Below are 19,799 nucleotides of genomic sequence, written 5' to 3'. Positions count from 1 at the left end.
ATCCTGAGTTCTTGTCTTATTTTTTTTTTAATTTTTATTTATTTGTGATAGTCACAGAGAGAGAGAGAGAATGAGGCAGAGACACAGGCAGAGGGAGAAGCAGGCTCCATGCACCGGGAGCCCGACGTGGGATTCGATCCCGGGTCTCCAGGATCGCGCCCTGGGCCAAAGGCAGGCGCCAAACCGCTGCGCCACCCAGGGATCCCTGAGTTCTTGTCTTAGTGTGAGTTTTTGTTTGTTTTTTTAAACATCTAACCCTGTGAAATTCTTCACAGAACTCAGTGCTTCTGACTCCAATAAATGAAGTCAATTCTATATCATAAATAATTATAAATAGATGTTAATGTATAATAAATGAGCATCACTTGATACCTTACAGCATTTCTGCATTTTTCCTTGTCTGCTGGATTTGGATAGTTTCTCTTTGGTTTTACATTTCTCCTCTTTTAGATTTTAATATGTTATTATAAGACCCAGGAAACAGTAAAAACATCTGTAGTTGGCCAAAGGCCTGGGCTTTGGCTGATACTTTGTATTGCAGGTCTCCTGTCTAGGTGTTGTAAGCTGCCCTGTGAGGGCTACTGGGGCTATTTACACTTCCAGTGAATTCGTTTTTAATCAGTGATGAGATTAGAATCATTTAAACTCATAAAAATTCTAAGTTCTGGGTTTAGATAGAGTCTGAATTTTTCAATTCTGGTAATTTGCCTCCATGTTATGACTCACGCTTTTCTTTGTGCCTGTCTTAAATTGATGAGATAAAGCCTTGCTCGTATGTTTCAGAAAATCTCACACGTTTTCTCGAGATACCATTCTTGTGGAACCAACTATGATGTCATATGACCTTTTTGTGTCAGATATCTAGATATTTATTCCCACCTCACGAGAGTAAGGCAGTAAGATTTCTAGATGTGCATTATTGCACCCAGCTGTCCAGGGATTCACAAATCAATTTAAATCTCTCATTTTCATTTTCTTAATCTACATAATACTATAGTGGGATAGATTATTTCTTCGGTTCTCATTCACTATAATTTTTCCTATGGATCTGTGTTGATTCTGTGAAGATAAACAATGGTTTATTAATCATCTTTATATTATTGCTGTTTCTGTTTGCCTTTTTCATTTCATTTCTTTTTGCTGGAACGATTATATCTTCATCTCTAAAAACAGGAAGGTGATTTCCCATTGTTAAAATGCAGTATTTAGCAATAAGATACCAAGCTCTCTTACCCCTTTGCCAGCATAGGTTTTTATTCCTCCAGAGTATTAGTTAAACATTATCAGTTACTTACAATGTAGCAGACTGGTGCCATGCACTAGAAATAGTAATGCATGAAACATAATTCCTGTCCTTGGGGAACATTCAGTATAGTGATTTGTGTGCGTGTGTGTATCTGCATGTGTGTACGTGTGTGTGTGTGTGTGTGCGTGGTGACAATCTAATCTCCTCACCCCTGATAATATCCCTGTAGGTTCTATCATATTCTAACATCCCTTTTCAAGGAGTATTAGCCTGAGGCAAGTCACCTTCTTTATGCCCTCACTTGGTGACTGTAGTAAATTTCAATGTTCTCTTCAGGTCAGAAAAGTACATGTCAACCATTTTGTAAAGATGACATATACATCTTTTAGGGCATAATATATTTCTGAATGATGAGGAATTAATTTTTTCATTGGTCACTACCTTGTAGGACAGTAGTCATAAATGAATGAAGCCCAGGTTGAGCTTGACACATTTAGAGAGACCTTGAAGGTAAAGAAGAACCTTTAAATCTACTGAGAACGGTTCTTAGGATAATTTAGGACTCAGTATGGGTGTTTGGTATCCTTGAAAACTCTTTGAATGGCAACTTTATATACTGGATTATATTTAACTTCCCCTTACTCAGCTGTTTATGAGAGACCACGAATTGTTAAGTTCGTGAATTAAGAAGTCTCAAGTCCCATTGCACTCTGGTTTTACATGCCTTTGCCTTTGTAAGACATTGGAGGAAAAGGTGTCATTTCAGAAATATTGTTTCTCTCACTGTCTTGGTTCACGAGTGCCAACAAGCTGGCACTTTTGTGGCTTCATATTTATAAATATATTCCTGGCTTTTCACTAGGTAAGGTATCTAGTGTAGAAGAGGCAGAGACCATATAAATTTGCTTCATTATGTCTAAAAGATAATTCAAGAGACATATTTATGCAGGTATAGCTCTTCATGCCTCTTTTTACAGTGGGTAAGAAAGGTGCTATAAAGGAATTTTATAGAACAGCTGACTTGATTTTACTTAAAATATAGTTTTATCATTAGTTCAATATTAATATGAGTTTTTCCGGTTATGTAGGTAAACTTAGGTCTACTTAAAGAGGTTCAAACTTTTTTTAGAAATAGCTTTACTTTTAACTTCAGGTAGTTTTACTGTGAATATATTTTATAATACTTGTATCAGAGTCCTTATGTTAATTTCAAATGTCATCCCAGCAGTGATTCTTAAAGACCATTAATGTAGTGTAAATCTGCACTTTTGTTGAGTAAAGTGATTGTCATAATCAGACCATTATTGTGATATTCTAACCATTTCTGAGATGTCTTGTTATGTGAAATAAAAAAGATAATGATAATGATACTAATGATCAGGGTATAATATAAGCATAATAGGCTATGTCTATTGATACCTTATCTTTACTTTTATAGTGTTTTATCTTGTAAGGCTGTCATCATTATGTATTCTTACCTTTTCTCTTACTTTAAACACATAGGGATGTGAGATTATTTCAACGCCTGACCAAGACCATACTGACTTTACCAAGTGCCTTGAATTGCTCCAAAAAAAAATAGAAGAAAAAGACCTACAGGTAAGATCTACATCTTTTTTGGTGGTTAAGAGTCTTAGTGCCAAGGATGTAAAAGATCCTGCTTCAAGTTTTTACTCATTTGAAGTGATTAGTTATTCTAGTGCCAATGTTTTGGCTGTCAGATTTTTCCCATATGTTGCATAAATCTGTACTTAGCTGCCAAGTATTACTGTTTGCACTTAAATCAAAAGTCAGAGATCTAAATACCTTATAATGATGAAGTCACAAAATGGATGAAGCGGACTTTGATAAAGCAGTGAAACTGGCATCTCATTCTTGGCCTACAATGAGTAGCTACTTTTCATTTCTCATTCTTCATTTCCATGTAGACCTATGTGTGTTTTCTCTTTATATGTTTTCTCTTTTTAAATTCTGTATGGGCAGGTAAAACAAGAAAATATGGCCTATATTTGGCCCATGAGTTATCATTATAAACTCATACAAACAAACAAAACAGTCAACTTTTTAAGTCCAGGAGGAATCTGCTACTTGCATCTGTAGATTCTTTAAAGTATTCCTTAATGATTTTCACCTAGCGTTCAAGCATTTAATAATTAATTAGCTAAAATGCAAGCTTATATTTTATTATATTTTATAATCCTTTTTGATTATAAGAACAAAAGAATAAAATATGTAGTATTTTTTATTATGACATAAAATATTTTTTAAGTCAATGTTTAGTGACGATCAACAAAATAAACCTGAATCATTGAATGGCAGTTGACTATCCTTTTACTGACAGGGGCTGGAGAGTAAGCTGAGGTGCATAATCAAATGTGTAATTTTTAAACTAAGAAAAGTAGCAAATACCTTTATATATTAAAATGCTTTTTGATAGTACAAGTAACAAGAAATGCATTTCAACCTGGCCTCAATAGTCAGGCGAGATAAGGTAGTCTTATATACAGCTCAGTCAGATGTCCTGTCTGTTTCTTTTTCTGTCTTCACTCTGTGTTGTAGACTTTATCTCTGGTCTGGCTCCCCTGACTGCCTTCAGTGACCACTGTAGCAGCATTTTACCCCTTCACATGTAGGGGATTAAAGGAGCAGGGCAACACTTCCCATCATCATCATCAAACTTAAGTCCTGATATCCCTCTGTTAGGCTACTCTTGGTTTTGGCAACAGAGGATGAGAGTAACCTGATTATAGCAGGGGTTCAGATCCATCCGCAGGTCTCGTGAAGATTACATGACTAAGACGGGGGCAGGACAAGATAGATGTTGGAGAGGCAACTCAAGAAAAACTTACTCCCTCACAAAAGTTTTTCAAAGATTTCTTTTGGCATCTATTTACTAAGTTGAGATAGTAGATCATTTTCTCTCTTTGAAGACAAGCCTTGTTAATTATCCTAATTGACAAGTAGCACATTGTACAAACTGAACAAAAGTAATTGAGTGAACATTTCCCATCTCTGTTGTAGCTTGAACTATACCAAATGTATTGTGCTATTTCCAGAAATAAATTGCTATAATTAAATATTTGTTTAACGAAAACAGAACACAGCCCATTGAGAGTTACCTGCTTCATCCAGACATAGCTGATTTTGAGTTTCTTAGAAAAGAAATTATAAAATCTTCACAACTTGTGTTTCAGTTTTCCCAGCATCAACGCTGCAATTATTGGAAGCTGGGAATGCAATTATGTGTGTCAAATTGATAGTATCTGTAATACAGTATTTGGTCATTAAGTCTGAAAATAAAGAATCCTATCTCAAGCTCAACACTGAAATTCAGAGAGAGCCTCAGACTGGGGTAAGAGGGTAATCAAGTATGTATGATCTGTGAAACAAATCTGGTAAGGTCGTGGATGATCCAGTAGGGAAGACAGAATCAAGACCTGTTAGAGCAATCCTGCATTGAGCAGAAAGGACCAAACCCTCCTAGTCCCACTGTGCTTAGTCAGGGCTGGAAGCTCTCAGGGAAGGGGGTGGCCTTGGTGGCCCACTGCACTGCATCTGAGAGTTCCAGTGGGCCATGACAGCCAGCGGCCCCCCTCACAGCCCTAATGAGTTCTTTCTGGGGAAGGGGGGCGGTGTAGGTTAGAAGGAGCAGTGCACTTCCACGGCTGCCGCAGGCCCCCAGCATGATTTAGACCCAACACATTCTCCAGCCTCATCTTGCACTACTTTTTCTCCTTGTTCATAAAGTATGACCTATTCCCTCTTCTTCTCTGCCTTGAGGTGTTGCCTCCTCTGCCTAGAATATTTTTGCACATCACTTGAATATTTTTTGAATTTTTTCCTTCTCTTCTCCTATACCACAATGGCAGACTAGGTGATGTCATTAGGAGGACTTCTCTTCCCCATCTCTCCATGTTAGGTTCTGCTGCTCTGTGTGTCAGTACCCCTTTCATTCTCCTTCAAGGCAGTCTTAACACTTCCAGTAAATTTGTTGGTTATTTCTGTTTACGTGAAGCCTTTCTTCCCAGCCTGACCATACAGCTCACAAAGCTGGGCTGTTCACAACTGTACAGCAGCACCTTGCATGTAAAGGGTGCTTTGTGAATGTTGAGTCTCTGTTGTGTGCTGTGCGAGTGCCCAGGGGAGTTGAACACAACACAGTAGGGGGAAGGCTTCTTAGAGAAGGATTGGATGGCAGAGGGAAGAAGAGTGTTCAAGGATGGATGCCTTGGTGTACAGGGAGGATGGATAGCTCTTCAGCGAACCAATGGCAAGGAGTTTGAAGAGCATTAAGATGGACAACAATGTGATTAGTTTGCTGTTTTAAAAAGCATAGTTGGGTAAACTGAAGGCTCCATTTTTCACAATGAAAACCTTTAATATAACCTTCAGGTTATAGTAAATTTGATGGAGTATCTTTGAGCTTCCACTCAACTTGACATTTAACCTGGAGATACATCGTTTCATCTGATCTAATGTAATAGCAAGAGAAAAGCAAGAAGAGAAAGATTAGCAAGGAAAATAATTAAAAGATGCCCCTCCACATATCCTCCTATGCCCAAGTGAGATCATCATGAGGACTATTAAAAATTGAAATGCACGTGAACTATATAAAAAGGTCCTTTATACTTCTCTACCTAATAAGTACCATCAAATTATCATACATTTCTGTTTTTCTACTTATTAAATTATAAATATGAATTTGTCATCTGTGTCTATATTTTATAGCAAGCTCTTGTTAATTACTAGCATTTACTTTAAAATATTAATTGCAAATAAAAGTAAAGTAATATCTAATATGTTAAAAAACTGTACTATGTAACATCGTAGAACTTTATAGAATTTGAATTAGCCTGTCCTTACCCTAAAGGAGCTTACTACCTAGAACATGTGATTAACTTTGAAAAATTTGCCTAAATCACCACATTTATTTATTTACTTATCTATTTTAAACCTGCTCACCCTCAACTTTTATTCTTTTGCAAAAGGGTTCACTGATACATGTGACTTTTTAATGCTTTGCTTTCATGTTACCACATTGTTTATCTGTAACTGAGTCATGAATAATACATTTTCAAGATGCCATCTGATATGACTGGATCTTCAAAGAGCACATATATTTTCTGATGTCATGATGCATGCTTGAGATCTAAACCTTTGAATTCAGTGGAAAACATTAAAAGCTATTGCTCCAACTTTCTAAAAATGTAAGATGCATGTTGTTTAGGAAGAAGCAGAAACAAATCCAGATTATAAGGCCCTTAGAATAACAGGCCTCCTAAAATACAGTTTAAGATATTTCCTACTATAATTTGATACCAGAATCATTACTTCAGTCTCTGAGGTTTTTAAACACAGATTTAATATGAGACAAAATTTGGGTGGAAAAGCTGTCATTAATTTCATTCACACTGTACGTGGTGTTGATTTAAACACATACTAGTTTTGGGATCCCTGGGTGGCTCAGCAGTTAAGTGTCTGCCTTCGGCTCAGGTTGTGATCCTGGAGTCCCAGGATTAAGTCCTGCATCACACTCCCTGCATGGAGCCTGCTTCTCCCTCTGCCTCTGTCTCTGCCTCTCTCTCTGTGTGTCTCTCATGAATAAATAAATAAAAATCTTTAAAAAAAAACAATGAACACATACTAGTTTTATTTGCCAAAACTTGAATGCATTTTATCCCCCTTGTACCATGTTATTTTTTAAATCAATTTTTCAATCAAATAATGCAGGATGCTGAAAAAGTACTGTATGAATAAGAGCAAATGCCTAAATTTTATACACACACAGATATTAATAACTACAAATCAAATACTACATAAAGACTATGGGATTATTACATATTAAGTTCTTTTTTATACAATTTTAATAGCCTGAGCAAATATTGAATTGTGATTTGTATGTATTAGAATAGTTTTTATGCATTTATATCTGAATTGGGGTTCTTGATTATTGACTTTAGGTAAGGAATATTAGATAGTCTTTTTTTTTCTTTTTTTATAAAGATTTTATTTGTTCATGAGAGACACAGAGAGAGAGGCAGAAACATCAGCAGAGGGAGAAGCTGGCTCCCTGCAGGGAGGGAGCCTCATTCAGGACTCCATCCCAGGATCCCAGGATCTTGACCTGAGCCAAAGGCAGACGTTCAACCACTGAGCCACCTAGACGTCCTAGATAGTCTTTCTATTTAATTCCTACATGGTATTTCTCAGATAGATACACTATGTTTAGATATCTGCAGATACTATGAGTTTTAGAATATTTATGTCTACTAATTATCAGTATTGGGTTAGGTGTACATTATTGTTTTGTAATGGACTAATGGCTTTGTTATATGTCCATACTAAATAACTGTTGCTCCTCACTTAAAAGGAATTTAAGACTTTATCTGATTGGAATAATTATTCATAGCACTATAATAAGCTCTGACTCAGAGGGTTGCGCGAAGAATGGTGATAGTGCTCTGAGAAGTGTCTTCTGAGGGTCTCCACTGTCCTTAGTACAGTCTACTCTAATGGGCCAGGATCTTCAGCAAGATTTCAATCTCATTTAAAGCACAATTTAATAAATCTGTTGTGTGTGTCAGTGTATATTCTGGAAAGAGATGAGAACTAAATTCACAGTAGAGATACTTGGCAAATACCACCTCAGTCAAGTAATCAAACATCAGTCTCATTACTTCACGTGTCCTCCTTAATGACCATCACCCAGTTATGGAAGACTGATGATCACTGAACTCTACCTCTGAAACTAATAATACATTGTATGTTAATTAATTAAATTTACTTTAAAAAAAGAATACATGCCATTTTTCAGATATCAGATTGCCAAATATTTAAAGTTAGATAAAATGAGTGTAGGTGAGGGTACAGAGAAGGATAAATTCTCATTTATTCTTGGTAGTATTAAAATAAATTTGGTAGTATTTCTCAATTTTATTTTTTATTTTTTTAAAGCTTTTAATTATTTATTTATTCATGAGACACACAGAGAGGCAGAGACACAGGAAGAGACAGAGGGAGAAGTAGGCTCCATGCAGGGAGCCCAATGTGGGACTCGATCTCGGGTCTCCTGAATCACACTGTGGGTTAAAGTTGGCGCTACACCACTGGGCCACCCGGGTTGCCCGTATTTCTCAATTTTAAATGCTTATATCTTTGTTTCAGCAATTCAACATCTAGAAATTTATCCTGCAGTTTACAAAGATAAATGTAAATGGATATTTATAGTTGCATTATTTGTCATAAATAAAAAACTGTCTGTCAATAGGGGACTGGTTAAATTATGGTAAGTCTCGTTTGGTGATATTTACAGAGGAAATAATATGTATAGGATCTACTTCAAAATAATCATGGGATTTACTTCAAAATAAACATGTTGACTAGGGGAGTAAGGAGAAAGTATAGATAAAACACGATTGACCGTGTATTTTATAATTTTTATGAAACTGGTGATGGGTATAAGTGATTCATCATACTCTTCTCCTTATTTTTGCATATGTTTGAAATTTGCCATAATAAAAATATACAAAACTAAATAAAAGAAAAAAGTAAGTGATGAAATAATGTCAGCAATAATTCCTGTTTATAGCACATGCCCTTCAAGATAACGTAAAGGGTGCTAAGGGCACTTGTGAAATTCTTCCCTAAAACCTATAATCCCAGTTTCATCTTTGAAAAGAAATCCAAGGAAGTCAGAATGAATATTACTCTGCCAAATACCTGACCAGTATTTTCAAGGTCATGGAAAACAAGGAAAGATGGAAAAACTGTCACAGACCAGAGGAGCTGAAAGAGACATGAAAACTAAATGCAGTGTGGCATTCTGTTTGTCCCTGAACTGGAGCAGGGTATTAGTGGAAAACTGGCAAAATGCGAACAAAGCCTGGAGTTCAATTACTAGTAGTACGTTGGTATCAGTCTTAGGTGGAACAGATGTACTGTGGTTATAGGAGATGTTAGCACTGGCTGGGACCGGGGGAAGGGTACAATTCCTGTACTATTTTTGTGACTTTTCACTAAATCTAAGATTATTCCAAATTAAGAGGTTTACTTGAAAAAGAGATGCTTACTGTTTCAAATATGCTATTAACTATCAGGTGGTATAATCTTTTTGTGACATGACTCAGTGTTACAGAATAAAAAGGCAAGTACTTATTGACACCTAGGCAAATCTGAAATACCTTTTTATGATTTCTTTCACCTTTAAAGTGTTTCCTCAAAAAATCTCAACCTGTGAGTCTCTATTGCATATTTTGGAAACTGTTTTATCTGAAAACTAAACCTGCTTGAAACTTTGCTGGAAACTTGATAATTTTTAAACTGTGGTAACAGCCCAGGTCCGCAAACTGCCCAGTTTCCCAAGACACCAGAGAGTGGTAGGACTTGATCAAAGAGAACTGGCATTCTATATAATTTTTTCAGGGTTGGCTCCAGAAGGAGTAATCCTGCTCATTCCTGCCCTGCCTCTTTACCTGTCAAAATCCTGTCATCTCCATCAACACCTTCGTTTTCACCTGTTTTTCTTAGGGGGATATCCTGTCACACTTCTATGCCATTGACTCTCTCATTTATACTTCCTGTCCGGAATGCCAAAGCCTATTTCTAACCTAACTGGAGGGCCATAAGAATTTCATTTCAGTGTCTAAAACACAATTCATCATCTTTCACACAGAATCCCATTTTCTCTTTATTTTCCATCTCATGCACTGGCACTACCATCCATCCACGTGGCAGAAACCTAAGAGTAGCCTTATATTTTGCTATACCATCCCTTACCACTTGGTCACAACTCCTTTAATTCTGTAGGTATCTCTTGTGCCCACTTTATCCTTTCTAGTCTTACTGCTACTAGGTTATTTCAGACCATTATCATTTCTCAGTTGGGTTATTTTATGAGCTTCTATTTGTCCTCATGTTAGTTTCCATTGCATTGTGGGTTTTTTTTTTTTAAGATTTTATTTATTTATTTATTCATGAGAGACAGAGACAGAGACACAGGCAGAGGGAGAAGCAGGCCCCATGCAGGGAGCCCGACGTGGGACTCGATCCTGGGTCTCCAGGATCACGCCCTGGGCCAAGGGTAGGCGCTACAACGCTAAGCCACCCAGGGATCCCTGTATTGTGGGTTTTTTGTTTGTTTCAAATTTTTATTTAAATTCTAGTTAGTTAACATTATAGTATAGTATTAGTTTCAGGTATAAAATTTAATGATTCATCACTTAAATATAACACTACTGCTCATCACAACAAATGCCCTCCTTAATCCCCATCACCTTTTTAACACCTGCCTGACCCACCTCCCCTCCAGCAACCCTCAGTTTGTTTCCTATAGCTGAGTCTCTTATGATTTGCCTCCTTATCTGTTTTTTTTACTTACTTCCCCTATATTCATCTCTTTCATTTCTTAAATTCCACATGAGTGAAATCATATGGTATTTGCCTTTCTCTGACTTATTTCACCTACCATAATACATTCTAGCTCTCTCCATGTCCTTGCAAATGGCAAGATTTCATTCTTTTTGATGGCTGAGTAATATTCCTCCTGTATATATGCACATATTTATACATGTGTATATATATACATGCACACATACATACACACACACACCACATCTTCTGTATCCATTCATCAGCCAGTGGACATTTGGGCTCTCTCCATAGTTGGGCTATTGTTGATAATGCTGCTATAAACATTGGGGTGTGTATGCCCCTTTGAATCTGTATTTTTGTATTCTTCAGATAAATATCTAATAGTGCAATTGCCAGAACTGTTTTTAACTTTTTTGGGGAAGCTCCAGAGTGGCCATAACAGTTTGTATTCCCACAAACAGTGTAAGAGGGTTCCCCTTTCTCCACATCCTTGCCAATGTCTGTTGTTTTCCTGAGTTGTTCATTTTAGCCATTCTGACAGGTGTGAGGTGATATCTCATCGTGGTTTGGATTTGTTTTTCCCTGACAATGAGTGATGTTGAGCATTTTTTCATATGTCTATTACCTATTTGTATGTCTTCTTTGGAAAAATGTCTATTCATGTCTTCTACCCATTTCTTAACTGGATTATTTGTTTTTTGGGTGTTGAGTTTGAGAAGTTCTTCATAGATTTCAGATACTAATCCTTTATTAGATGTGTCATTTACAAATATCTTCTCCCATTCTATAGGTTGTCTTTTAGTCTTGTTGATTGTTTCCTTCACTGTGCGAAAGAAAAGAAGCCTTTTATCTTGATGAAGTCCCAATAATTCATTTTTGCTTTTATTTCCCTTGCCTTCCACCATGTGTCTAGTAAGAAGTTGGTATGGCTGAGGTCAAAGACGTTGCTGCCTGTGTTCTCCTCTAGGATTTTGATGGTTTCCTGTCTTACATTTAGGTCTTTCATCCATTTTGAATTTATTTTTGTGTATGGTGTAAGAAAGTGGTCCCGTTTCAAGTTTCTGCATGTGGCTGTCCAGTTTTCCCAACACCACTGCAGTGCATTGTAATTAGATGTCAGATGTTCAAAGTCTGGGCCTGGCACTCTTTTTAGCTGTGTGTTGACAGAAAGAGAAATAGGTAATAGAAAGCTGTTTAAGTTTTTTAAGCCTCAGCTTTCTCATCTGCAAAATCAGAATAATAATTTACTTATATCAGCAGGTACAGAGACAAAGCACTTCATTGTCTGCCACATATAAAATCCTTAATAAAAATTTAATAGTATTAATAGTCATATATTGTTGTATACTTTAGGTCTTGTGATCTGCAACATATTTTATAAAATGTATTTATATATTTACATAACATTGTATTTTGTAAATTATAAAAGAAGTATAATTTATATATAATTGTTAGTATTTCACAAAATATATTACGATATAAATATATTGTGCTCTCTTGATTTTATAATATAATTTTAGAATTAGACAGTGTTTTAAGAAATCTTATAAACTAGTTACAGTTTATAGCCCAGGTTATATGGACTTACCTTAACATTGGTTGTTTCAGACATATTCTGATTCCACAAGAACTGTCTTAATGTTAGAAACTTGAAATAAATGGGGAACTCTTTACACATTGAAATGTTTCTCAAGGGATGTCTTCAGCCTTCCTCCTTCCCAGGGAACTGGTGAGAATGGTAACTGTGTGTTTAGTACTAGCATTCAGTAGGGAGGTGAGTTACACAACCCAGCTAATCATTGTTTACTCCTTGACTTGGTGCGGAGAGAAAATAGGACATATACTCTGACTTCTTTAATCCTGCCATAGCCATGGTGTGCCTTACACTCACTAAGGGATGTATTTACAATTTAGAGTTGCAACAGCAGACTTCCTCCCTTTAGACATACTATGGAAGCTACTGAGGATATTCCTCTAATTGTTTTAACAAACTTTTGCATGGTACCTATCTTGGTCGTTATACTTGGTTGGATGACTGACCTCATGGCTCCGACCCTCCAGTCTAATAGAGGACACAGATGTACATGTAACCATAGAATAACTCAGGCTACAATTATTGCTGTACCGTGCCTCTGCAGGAAAGATTCACCTTTTTTTTAGTGAATTGTTTGTAGACCCCTTCTCTGTTTCACCCTTTAGCTTTTCATTGGAGAAAATAGAATAATATAATTATTTTTCTAATGAAATTGGGGCTCATATCCATGTGGCCTTCCATGATCTCCCTTTTTAAATAACACCCCTCATCCCGCATCCTCTCCCATCACTTGACTCAGTCTTTATCACCTTGTCTGCTGGGTCTTCTCCATCACACCTGTCACCATCTAACATATATATTTAGGAAATTTATTTCTATTACATCTTCACACTGCAATGTAAATTTCATATGGGCAGGTAACTGTACATGTTTATTCTCTGCTACATTCCCAGGACAACACCTGGCACATAGTGGGCACTCCATATGTATTTATTGAATGAATAAATGAATGCGTACATAGATGGAAGAATTTTTTTTTTAGCAAGGCTTTTTTTTTTTATCAAATGTTGGTAAATTGTATTAATCTACTTTAACAAGGTGTAACCTGCTCCAGCTATTGGCCCATAATAATTGAAATTTTTTTTTGGCTTTGGCAGCATATGGAGCTATTATTCAATCATTATACTTTTAGTATACTTTATCTCTTCATCTTATGGATGGGGAGGACATATGTGTTGTGTGTGATTAAAAATGGTACGTGTAATGCCTTCTTTTCATTTTATTAATTGGTCTTTTGTAATTTCTGAAAACTGCAACTTTTTCCCAGTTCTAAGTTACTTGCAAAAGTTGAGAGCTAAAAAATGAAAATACGTAGAGATTGTCTCATAAGCCACTGCCATTGAGAACTTGACAAGAATAAATCTTGCCAACTTCCTTAAAGTAATACTGAAAGTAATACCATTCAATTCCAACATCTGCTGGATAGCTGAGGCCTTGTAAGACTTATAGGGACAGCTTTCTCTACTTTCTTGCCTCTGCCTGTCTGCCTCAAAGCAATGTTGTAAACTTAAATCAATAATTTTTATGAATTTCTAGGAAGAAACACATGTATACTTATAGTAGACATATTCAGCTATACTTAAGTATGTCTACACAAAACACCTCTTGTTTTTTAGTATATAACCAGCATTGTTCTCTTTTTCAAGTGCCAGAGTGACTACTTACATAATCAGGTTCTGGAACAGATGCTGTGCAAGTTAAGTATCAGACAAGGAAGGAAGCAAGGAGAAGGAAAGTATTCTGGGCATTGAGTGAACAAGCAGGCTGTTTCCTAGATCATTTTGGAGAAGCCTTCAAAAGAGAAATTCACATCTCTGTTTTTCCTTCTTCTTAGAGACCAGCAATCTTTTTTATAGTGCTGTGTAACAAGAGAAAATAGATACACCCAGTGCTTTGAAGTGACTCGGGAGCTGTTGCTACGGATATAAAAAGCTTACTGCCTCAGCGACTGTGGCAGCCTAATCCATCCCTGCCAGAGGAGAAGCGTGCTTTTATAGGCCCCGGGACAAGGGTTAAGTTTATCTGCTTACCAGGAATCTCAGTTGGATGACTCACTTGCCAGATAAAATTTCTTATTAATGCAGAGAATTGCAGATATGGTTGGTGTGATGCTCTTCTGCAGAAGACATGCTGACCTTACGTGAAAAGGACTATTTTATTTTGAATTACTGCATTGTGAAGGTGCAGAAACTGCAGACAAGAGGAGGAAACTCTGTCTTGGGGTCTTCTGTAAGAATAATGCACATATAGTGGAATATCCTGAGAGTACACAATAGATTAAAAAATTTCTCCTTATTCTGCAGCCCTTAGCAAGACATATGTGGCCATACCCTAGCCATGAGTGTGATTGTCCACAGTAGTAATAACAACTGTATTTGTGGGGTGCCTGGGTGGCTCAGTTGGTTAAACATCTGCCTTCAACTCAGTTCATGATCATGGTGTCCTGGGTCGAGCCCCACGTTGGGCTCCCTGCTCAGCAGGGAGTCTGCTTCTCTCTTTGCCCCTCCCCTGGCTTGTGTTCTCTCCCTCTCTCTCAAATAAATAAATAAAATCTTTTTAAAAATTTTAAGAAAATAACTATTTGTAAGAAATGATTTGTGTACAGTTTAAGTCATGACTGAAGAACTAAAAGGTTGTTACTGCTTATTATGGGGATGTACATATCAGATCAATTTATTTTCAGTGGTAATTAAGTAATCAGAAGAGAAATATACATAGAAATACATTCTTCTTGGGGCACTTGGGTGGCTCAGTGGTTGAGCATCTGCCTTTGGCTCAGGTCATGTTCCCAGGGTCCCGGGATTGAGTCTTGCATCAGGCTCCTTGCAGGGAACCTGCTTCTCCCTCTGCCTAGGTCTCTGCCTCTCTGTGTGTCTCTCATAAATAAATAAATCTTAAAAAAAAAAAAGAAAAGGAATACATTCTTCTTTGTGTTAGATGATGAGTATAAGTATCTCAGAAAGTCCCATTTAAATCAGAGGAGAAGATGAAATTTGCATAGTATTCACTTTCCATTCTTCTATTAGTAGCCAGAAGTAGAAAACGTCGTTCTGTTTCCATGACCGTCTGCTTTCCCAGAGCAGTTCTGCTTAGCATTCCACGGTCACCATGTTGGTCCATAAGAGCAAGTGGCAAACTAAAATCCAGATGCCTAGAGTAGATGGCCAGTGATTGCAGCTCCTTTTCTGGATCCACGATGTACCTTCCCCTCACCATGTATGTGAATTTATGTCATTTCCAATATGAACAACTGGATCGAGATATTTTGAAACATATTAGGAAAGGGGGAGTATCTGAATTCAAAGTACACTGATTGCATGCTAATTCTGTCTCCTCATCTATTTCTACTCAAGATTTTAGATGCTTATAAAATAGACCCTAAATATTCTGATTTTTAAAGCATCCCTATAAATAATTTCAGAAAGAGGAAGTTATTATTGAACAAACATTTTATCCCAAATTACATTCAGTTTACTATGATGCTCTTGGATGTGGAACACGTTTTGCAAAATAGTAAATAATAGCATTGCTTATAGCATTAAGGTGAACTGGAGGATGATGAGGTGATCAGCTATTTTGTGTGCATGTGTTAGGTAAAGCACACTTACATTGCAAAAAAAAATAAGCTTTAAGTAATTAATGTCACTGCAGTAACAGTTTTAACATTCTCATTTGGCATTATAAAATGGTCGAATGCATATCTAGAAACCAGAGTGCTAATGACCAAGTGCAAAATTTGCAATCAAAATGTTCTCTATTCTCCCAAAAGGTGGAAAGGGGATAATTAACATAAACTATTTATATTGCTCCAGATTGCAAAACCTAAGGATTGCGCTACAGCAAGTCTGATAGCCACCTATTATAAACTGGTCAATAAAAAATGAAGAGTTTTATACCACTAAACTTTGGGAAAATAACGCACTCAAAGTACTGCAAATAGCTAAATCCAATTCATCTAGACAAGGAAACCAAGAGTATCATTTATCACTTTGGACAAGAATATGCAGCGAAGACTTTCTTTATGGTTGAAGCAAAGCAAGAAATACTGTTGTGTAAAAATGAATCCCGGTGATGCAAGAGAGGATAATTGGTATTAAGAAATGATCTGCCAGTGCAGAAATACTCATCGTCAGGGAACAAAGCATTTCTTACCAAAGTCCATCTGTTTGCAGAAAGGTTTGGACAATTATCTGTCTCCTCTCACCTTGCTCAGTAGGTGGAAATGACTAAAGAAAGTAGGTACAGTTTCATGTCCCAGATTCCACAGAAGGGGAAGAATGACAGCTTAGTGCTCTTTCAGATATTCAGCTTCCTTAGGGAAACACGTATGTTCGAGAATTCTTAGCCAGAGTGAAAAGTATCTGGTCTGTGTTGAACAGGAGGCTCCAGAATGCAGAATGGAATTTTTTCATTCATCTACCGAGCAATCATTTAGCTTCTGTGGACAAAATTTGTATAATGCAAATTGTAACAGCCTTTCAAACTGTACTTCCAAATAGCTGATTGTTTCTGAATATGGTATAAATTATCTTTTGTTTTTTTTTTTTTTTATTTTACACCAAATACTAGCTGTGTTGAAGATGCTATGTGAGGCATTCTAGCTGTTCTAAAACACAAGTAATACAGTTTTCCATTTCTCAGGACCCCCATAATTCAAAAAGAATATCTTTGTGAATATCTTTTCTGTAGAAATATCTTCGTATCCTGAGAATGTGAGGGGTTTGGAGACCATCATTACCTCCAGTAGATTTATAATATCCATGTACTTATTTATATAAACCGTGACTTTATGTAATTTTACTTACTCATAAATATATTCCTGAGTCTTCAAAGAGTTTAATTTTCAGCAGAGATAATAGAGTAAAATCATGCAAAAAAAATCCATTAGTGTGTTTATTTATTCTATCCAACTGTCCTTGGCACTCACTTCCTGATACTGAGAAATGTGAACACATGTAAATTAGTTCTTGCCATCCCTTGGTGTTTTTACTTGGGAAGGAAAAAGACCATGTTTCCACATTTTTGTATATATCAGTGTTGTATTGTTTATACGGAAAAGATGTCTCATTCCCAGGGATCTCATTGATATGGCTTGAACTTATAGTCCAATTGATCAAGGGAATATTAGTACTCAGGACAAATCTGTGAGGGAAGACAGAACTACTACTAAAAAAAATTCAAAGCTTTGTCCCAGGTCAACCAAAAAAGCATTGCATTATTCTAGGAATGAATGCACTCATCCTGTACTCTCTCATGACCAGGGTACCTGACATTAAAGTGCTTCAGGCATTCTTAATGGCAGTCAGAAAGTAAACCAAGAAAAATTCAAACAGCGTATGCAGGAAGAGCTCTGAGGATGAGAACTGTTCACAGCCATCGTCATTGTTAGATTGTTTGTGGTCAACATATGAAGAATCTTTATTTTCTAGACAAGGAATTTAAATTTTGATATACAGGTGATGGCAATCCACTAAAGAATTTAGAATGGAAAGCCACAGAGTCATTTTGAAAAACAGCATAATGGTTGTATGCAAGCTGAATCAAAGGACAAAAATTACAGTGACACAAATGAAAGAATCGATTGCAGGATGCTTTGAAGAATAACTCTTTAGTCATTTTCCCCATTAAGATTTTGAGAAAAGAATAGAGACCATAAAATAAAGTCCATACTTGTTAATGATTTGGTCTTGTTTGCCAGAGAGTTACAGCATGAAAACTAACTGTTGAGCTTACCATTCAGCTGACAAAAGTCCTTTATGTGTACCCAGGTACCCTGCTAGGTATTCTAGGTTGAGAAATGCATCCTGAATAAGACACAGTTCTGACTCTAAGAATGTGTGGTCTTTGGAGTAGATGCTTTTGTTAAGCAGATGATCCTGATAAGTTCTTAATGATGCTGTAGCTGAAGTCTCTTGGGACCCATGAGAAGCCTCTTGGTAGTGAACCTTCTCCAGTGTCCACTCTCCTTGGGCACAAACCAGATTAGGAGCTGCCCTGAGTGAGGGGAGTGTTTAATTCTGAGTATTTAGGGTGAAAGGTAAAACTCATAGCTTTGGTATGTCAAAGGGTAGGCAATAATGAAAATACATGCAAGCTAATAGAGACTGAACCTGTAGGGTGGAAACCACACATACAGCCTTATGGGACAGGTCAGTCTCTCCTGTGTCAAGGACCTCTGCCGCAAAGAGTTCCTTCTAGTCCACACAAGGAGGCTGGAGTCCCGTCTGCTGAGCTGTCCAGAGAGGCACAGGGACATAGTAAGTTCCCTGTGGTCAATGAGAGTATGGGCTACCTGGGCTTTTATGCTAAACTTCTACTAGGGGATTGTGGTTTATAGCAGTCAGGAGTCTTAGTACAGATCCTTATTAGTGCCTTCCTAGTTTTTCTTTTCAAATGCAGATAAGCTTGGATACACTGATCACTTTTCAGTAATGTAAATAGGTCCTTTCATCCTCTTTTTTTTTTTTTTACCTTTCTCTAAAGTAACGTGTTCAAAAACACTTTTATATGAACACATTTATGACATTTCTTAATAACATATTTACAGTTTGACAAAGTTGGAAAAAAATACTCTGTTCAAACAAAATTCTTTTTTAGAAAGTAGAGGTAGGCATCCTTTAAAAATGCCTTCACTTAATCACACCCTTAACCCTGAATGTTCCTAGATTTCTTGTCTATGAATGGAAGACTCATTATCTTGCCATTGCAAGGGATATTATTTCTTTCTCACCCAAAGAGGCTTACCTTAAACTGTGACCCATTGAGCCTGGTTGAAATTTAAATGGAATGCCTATAGTCCTATTTTCAGAAACTGCCTTTCAGCTAGGTATATTCTGTGTTTGTGAGTATAGTATCTTCCGATACCATAAAAATACAGCCTTTCATTTCCTTGGTGTCTCATTGTACTTTGTATCAATTACTGGAATTACTTTATAGGCTTATTAAAACATTTTGACATTGCTGATTTTTTGGTCAGTTTATTGTTTTTGGTCTGTCTTGATCCAGCTTCTTTCTTCGTGGCCTGTGTTGAGTTTTCAGTCTTTAAATAAGAGTATCAAACAATTGGACCAAAGGATCTCATCATCCTGTTCAAGCCTTACCTTAGTACAGTACCTATCTGAAAGTTAAGTGAAGCTTAAGAATAACATATCAATTTTTTGAGCCCCTACTCTTTGTATTTGTTAAGTTGGCTATGCTAATGTTAGTTTTAATTCTCACCAGTAGGGTAAACATATATCTTGGTTTACATAGCATAGTCTTGGTTTATGCTCGTATTCTTGGTGTAATTATGTATAATGTCCCCAGTTTACTTTCAGAAGTGTCTTAGTCTGTATGCTAAATTGTATGGTCACCCCTATTTATCAGGGAGAACCATAAAAAAATTGTCCATTTATGCAACTCTAGAATTCAATTTATGAAAAGTGAATGTAATTAAAACTTGCTGACAGCCACTGTCTCTGCTGTAGATTTCATGCATGCTGTATCTAAGTCTTTTCGAGGACAAATGCAGAAAAACATACCGTTTGTTTACTGAAAGGTTTTTACTGCTCTAATAGAAAAATGAAATTGCTTCTCCCTTTAGTGTTCTGT

The 19,799-nt window shown here is 36.7% G+C and overlaps 1 protein-coding gene across 7 annotated transcripts in view; it reads left to right on the top strand.

Moving 5' to 3' along the window:
* The window catches only part of TPK1 (thiamin pyrophosphokinase 1), a 325,016-nt gene that overhangs the window by 167,115 nt on the left and 138,102 nt on the right, over positions 1–19,799 (top strand). For all 7 annotated transcript variants that reach the window (XM_077850267.1, XM_077850269.1, XM_077850271.1 and 4 more), the window contains one exon: positions 2,750–2,845. In XM_077850267.1, the coding sequence (XP_077706393.1) occupies positions 2,750–2,845 (96 nt within the window). The remainder of the gene's footprint in view (positions 1–2,749; positions 2,846–19,799) is intronic.

Source organism: Canis aureus, chromosome 15, assembly GCF_053574225.1.
Source record: "Canis aureus isolate CA01 chromosome 15, VMU_Caureus_v.1.0, whole genome shotgun sequence".
Classification (NCBI taxonomy): Eukaryota; Metazoa; Chordata; class Mammalia; order Carnivora; family Canidae; genus Canis; species Canis aureus.
This window is presented reverse-complemented; position numbering and strand designations above follow the sequence as displayed.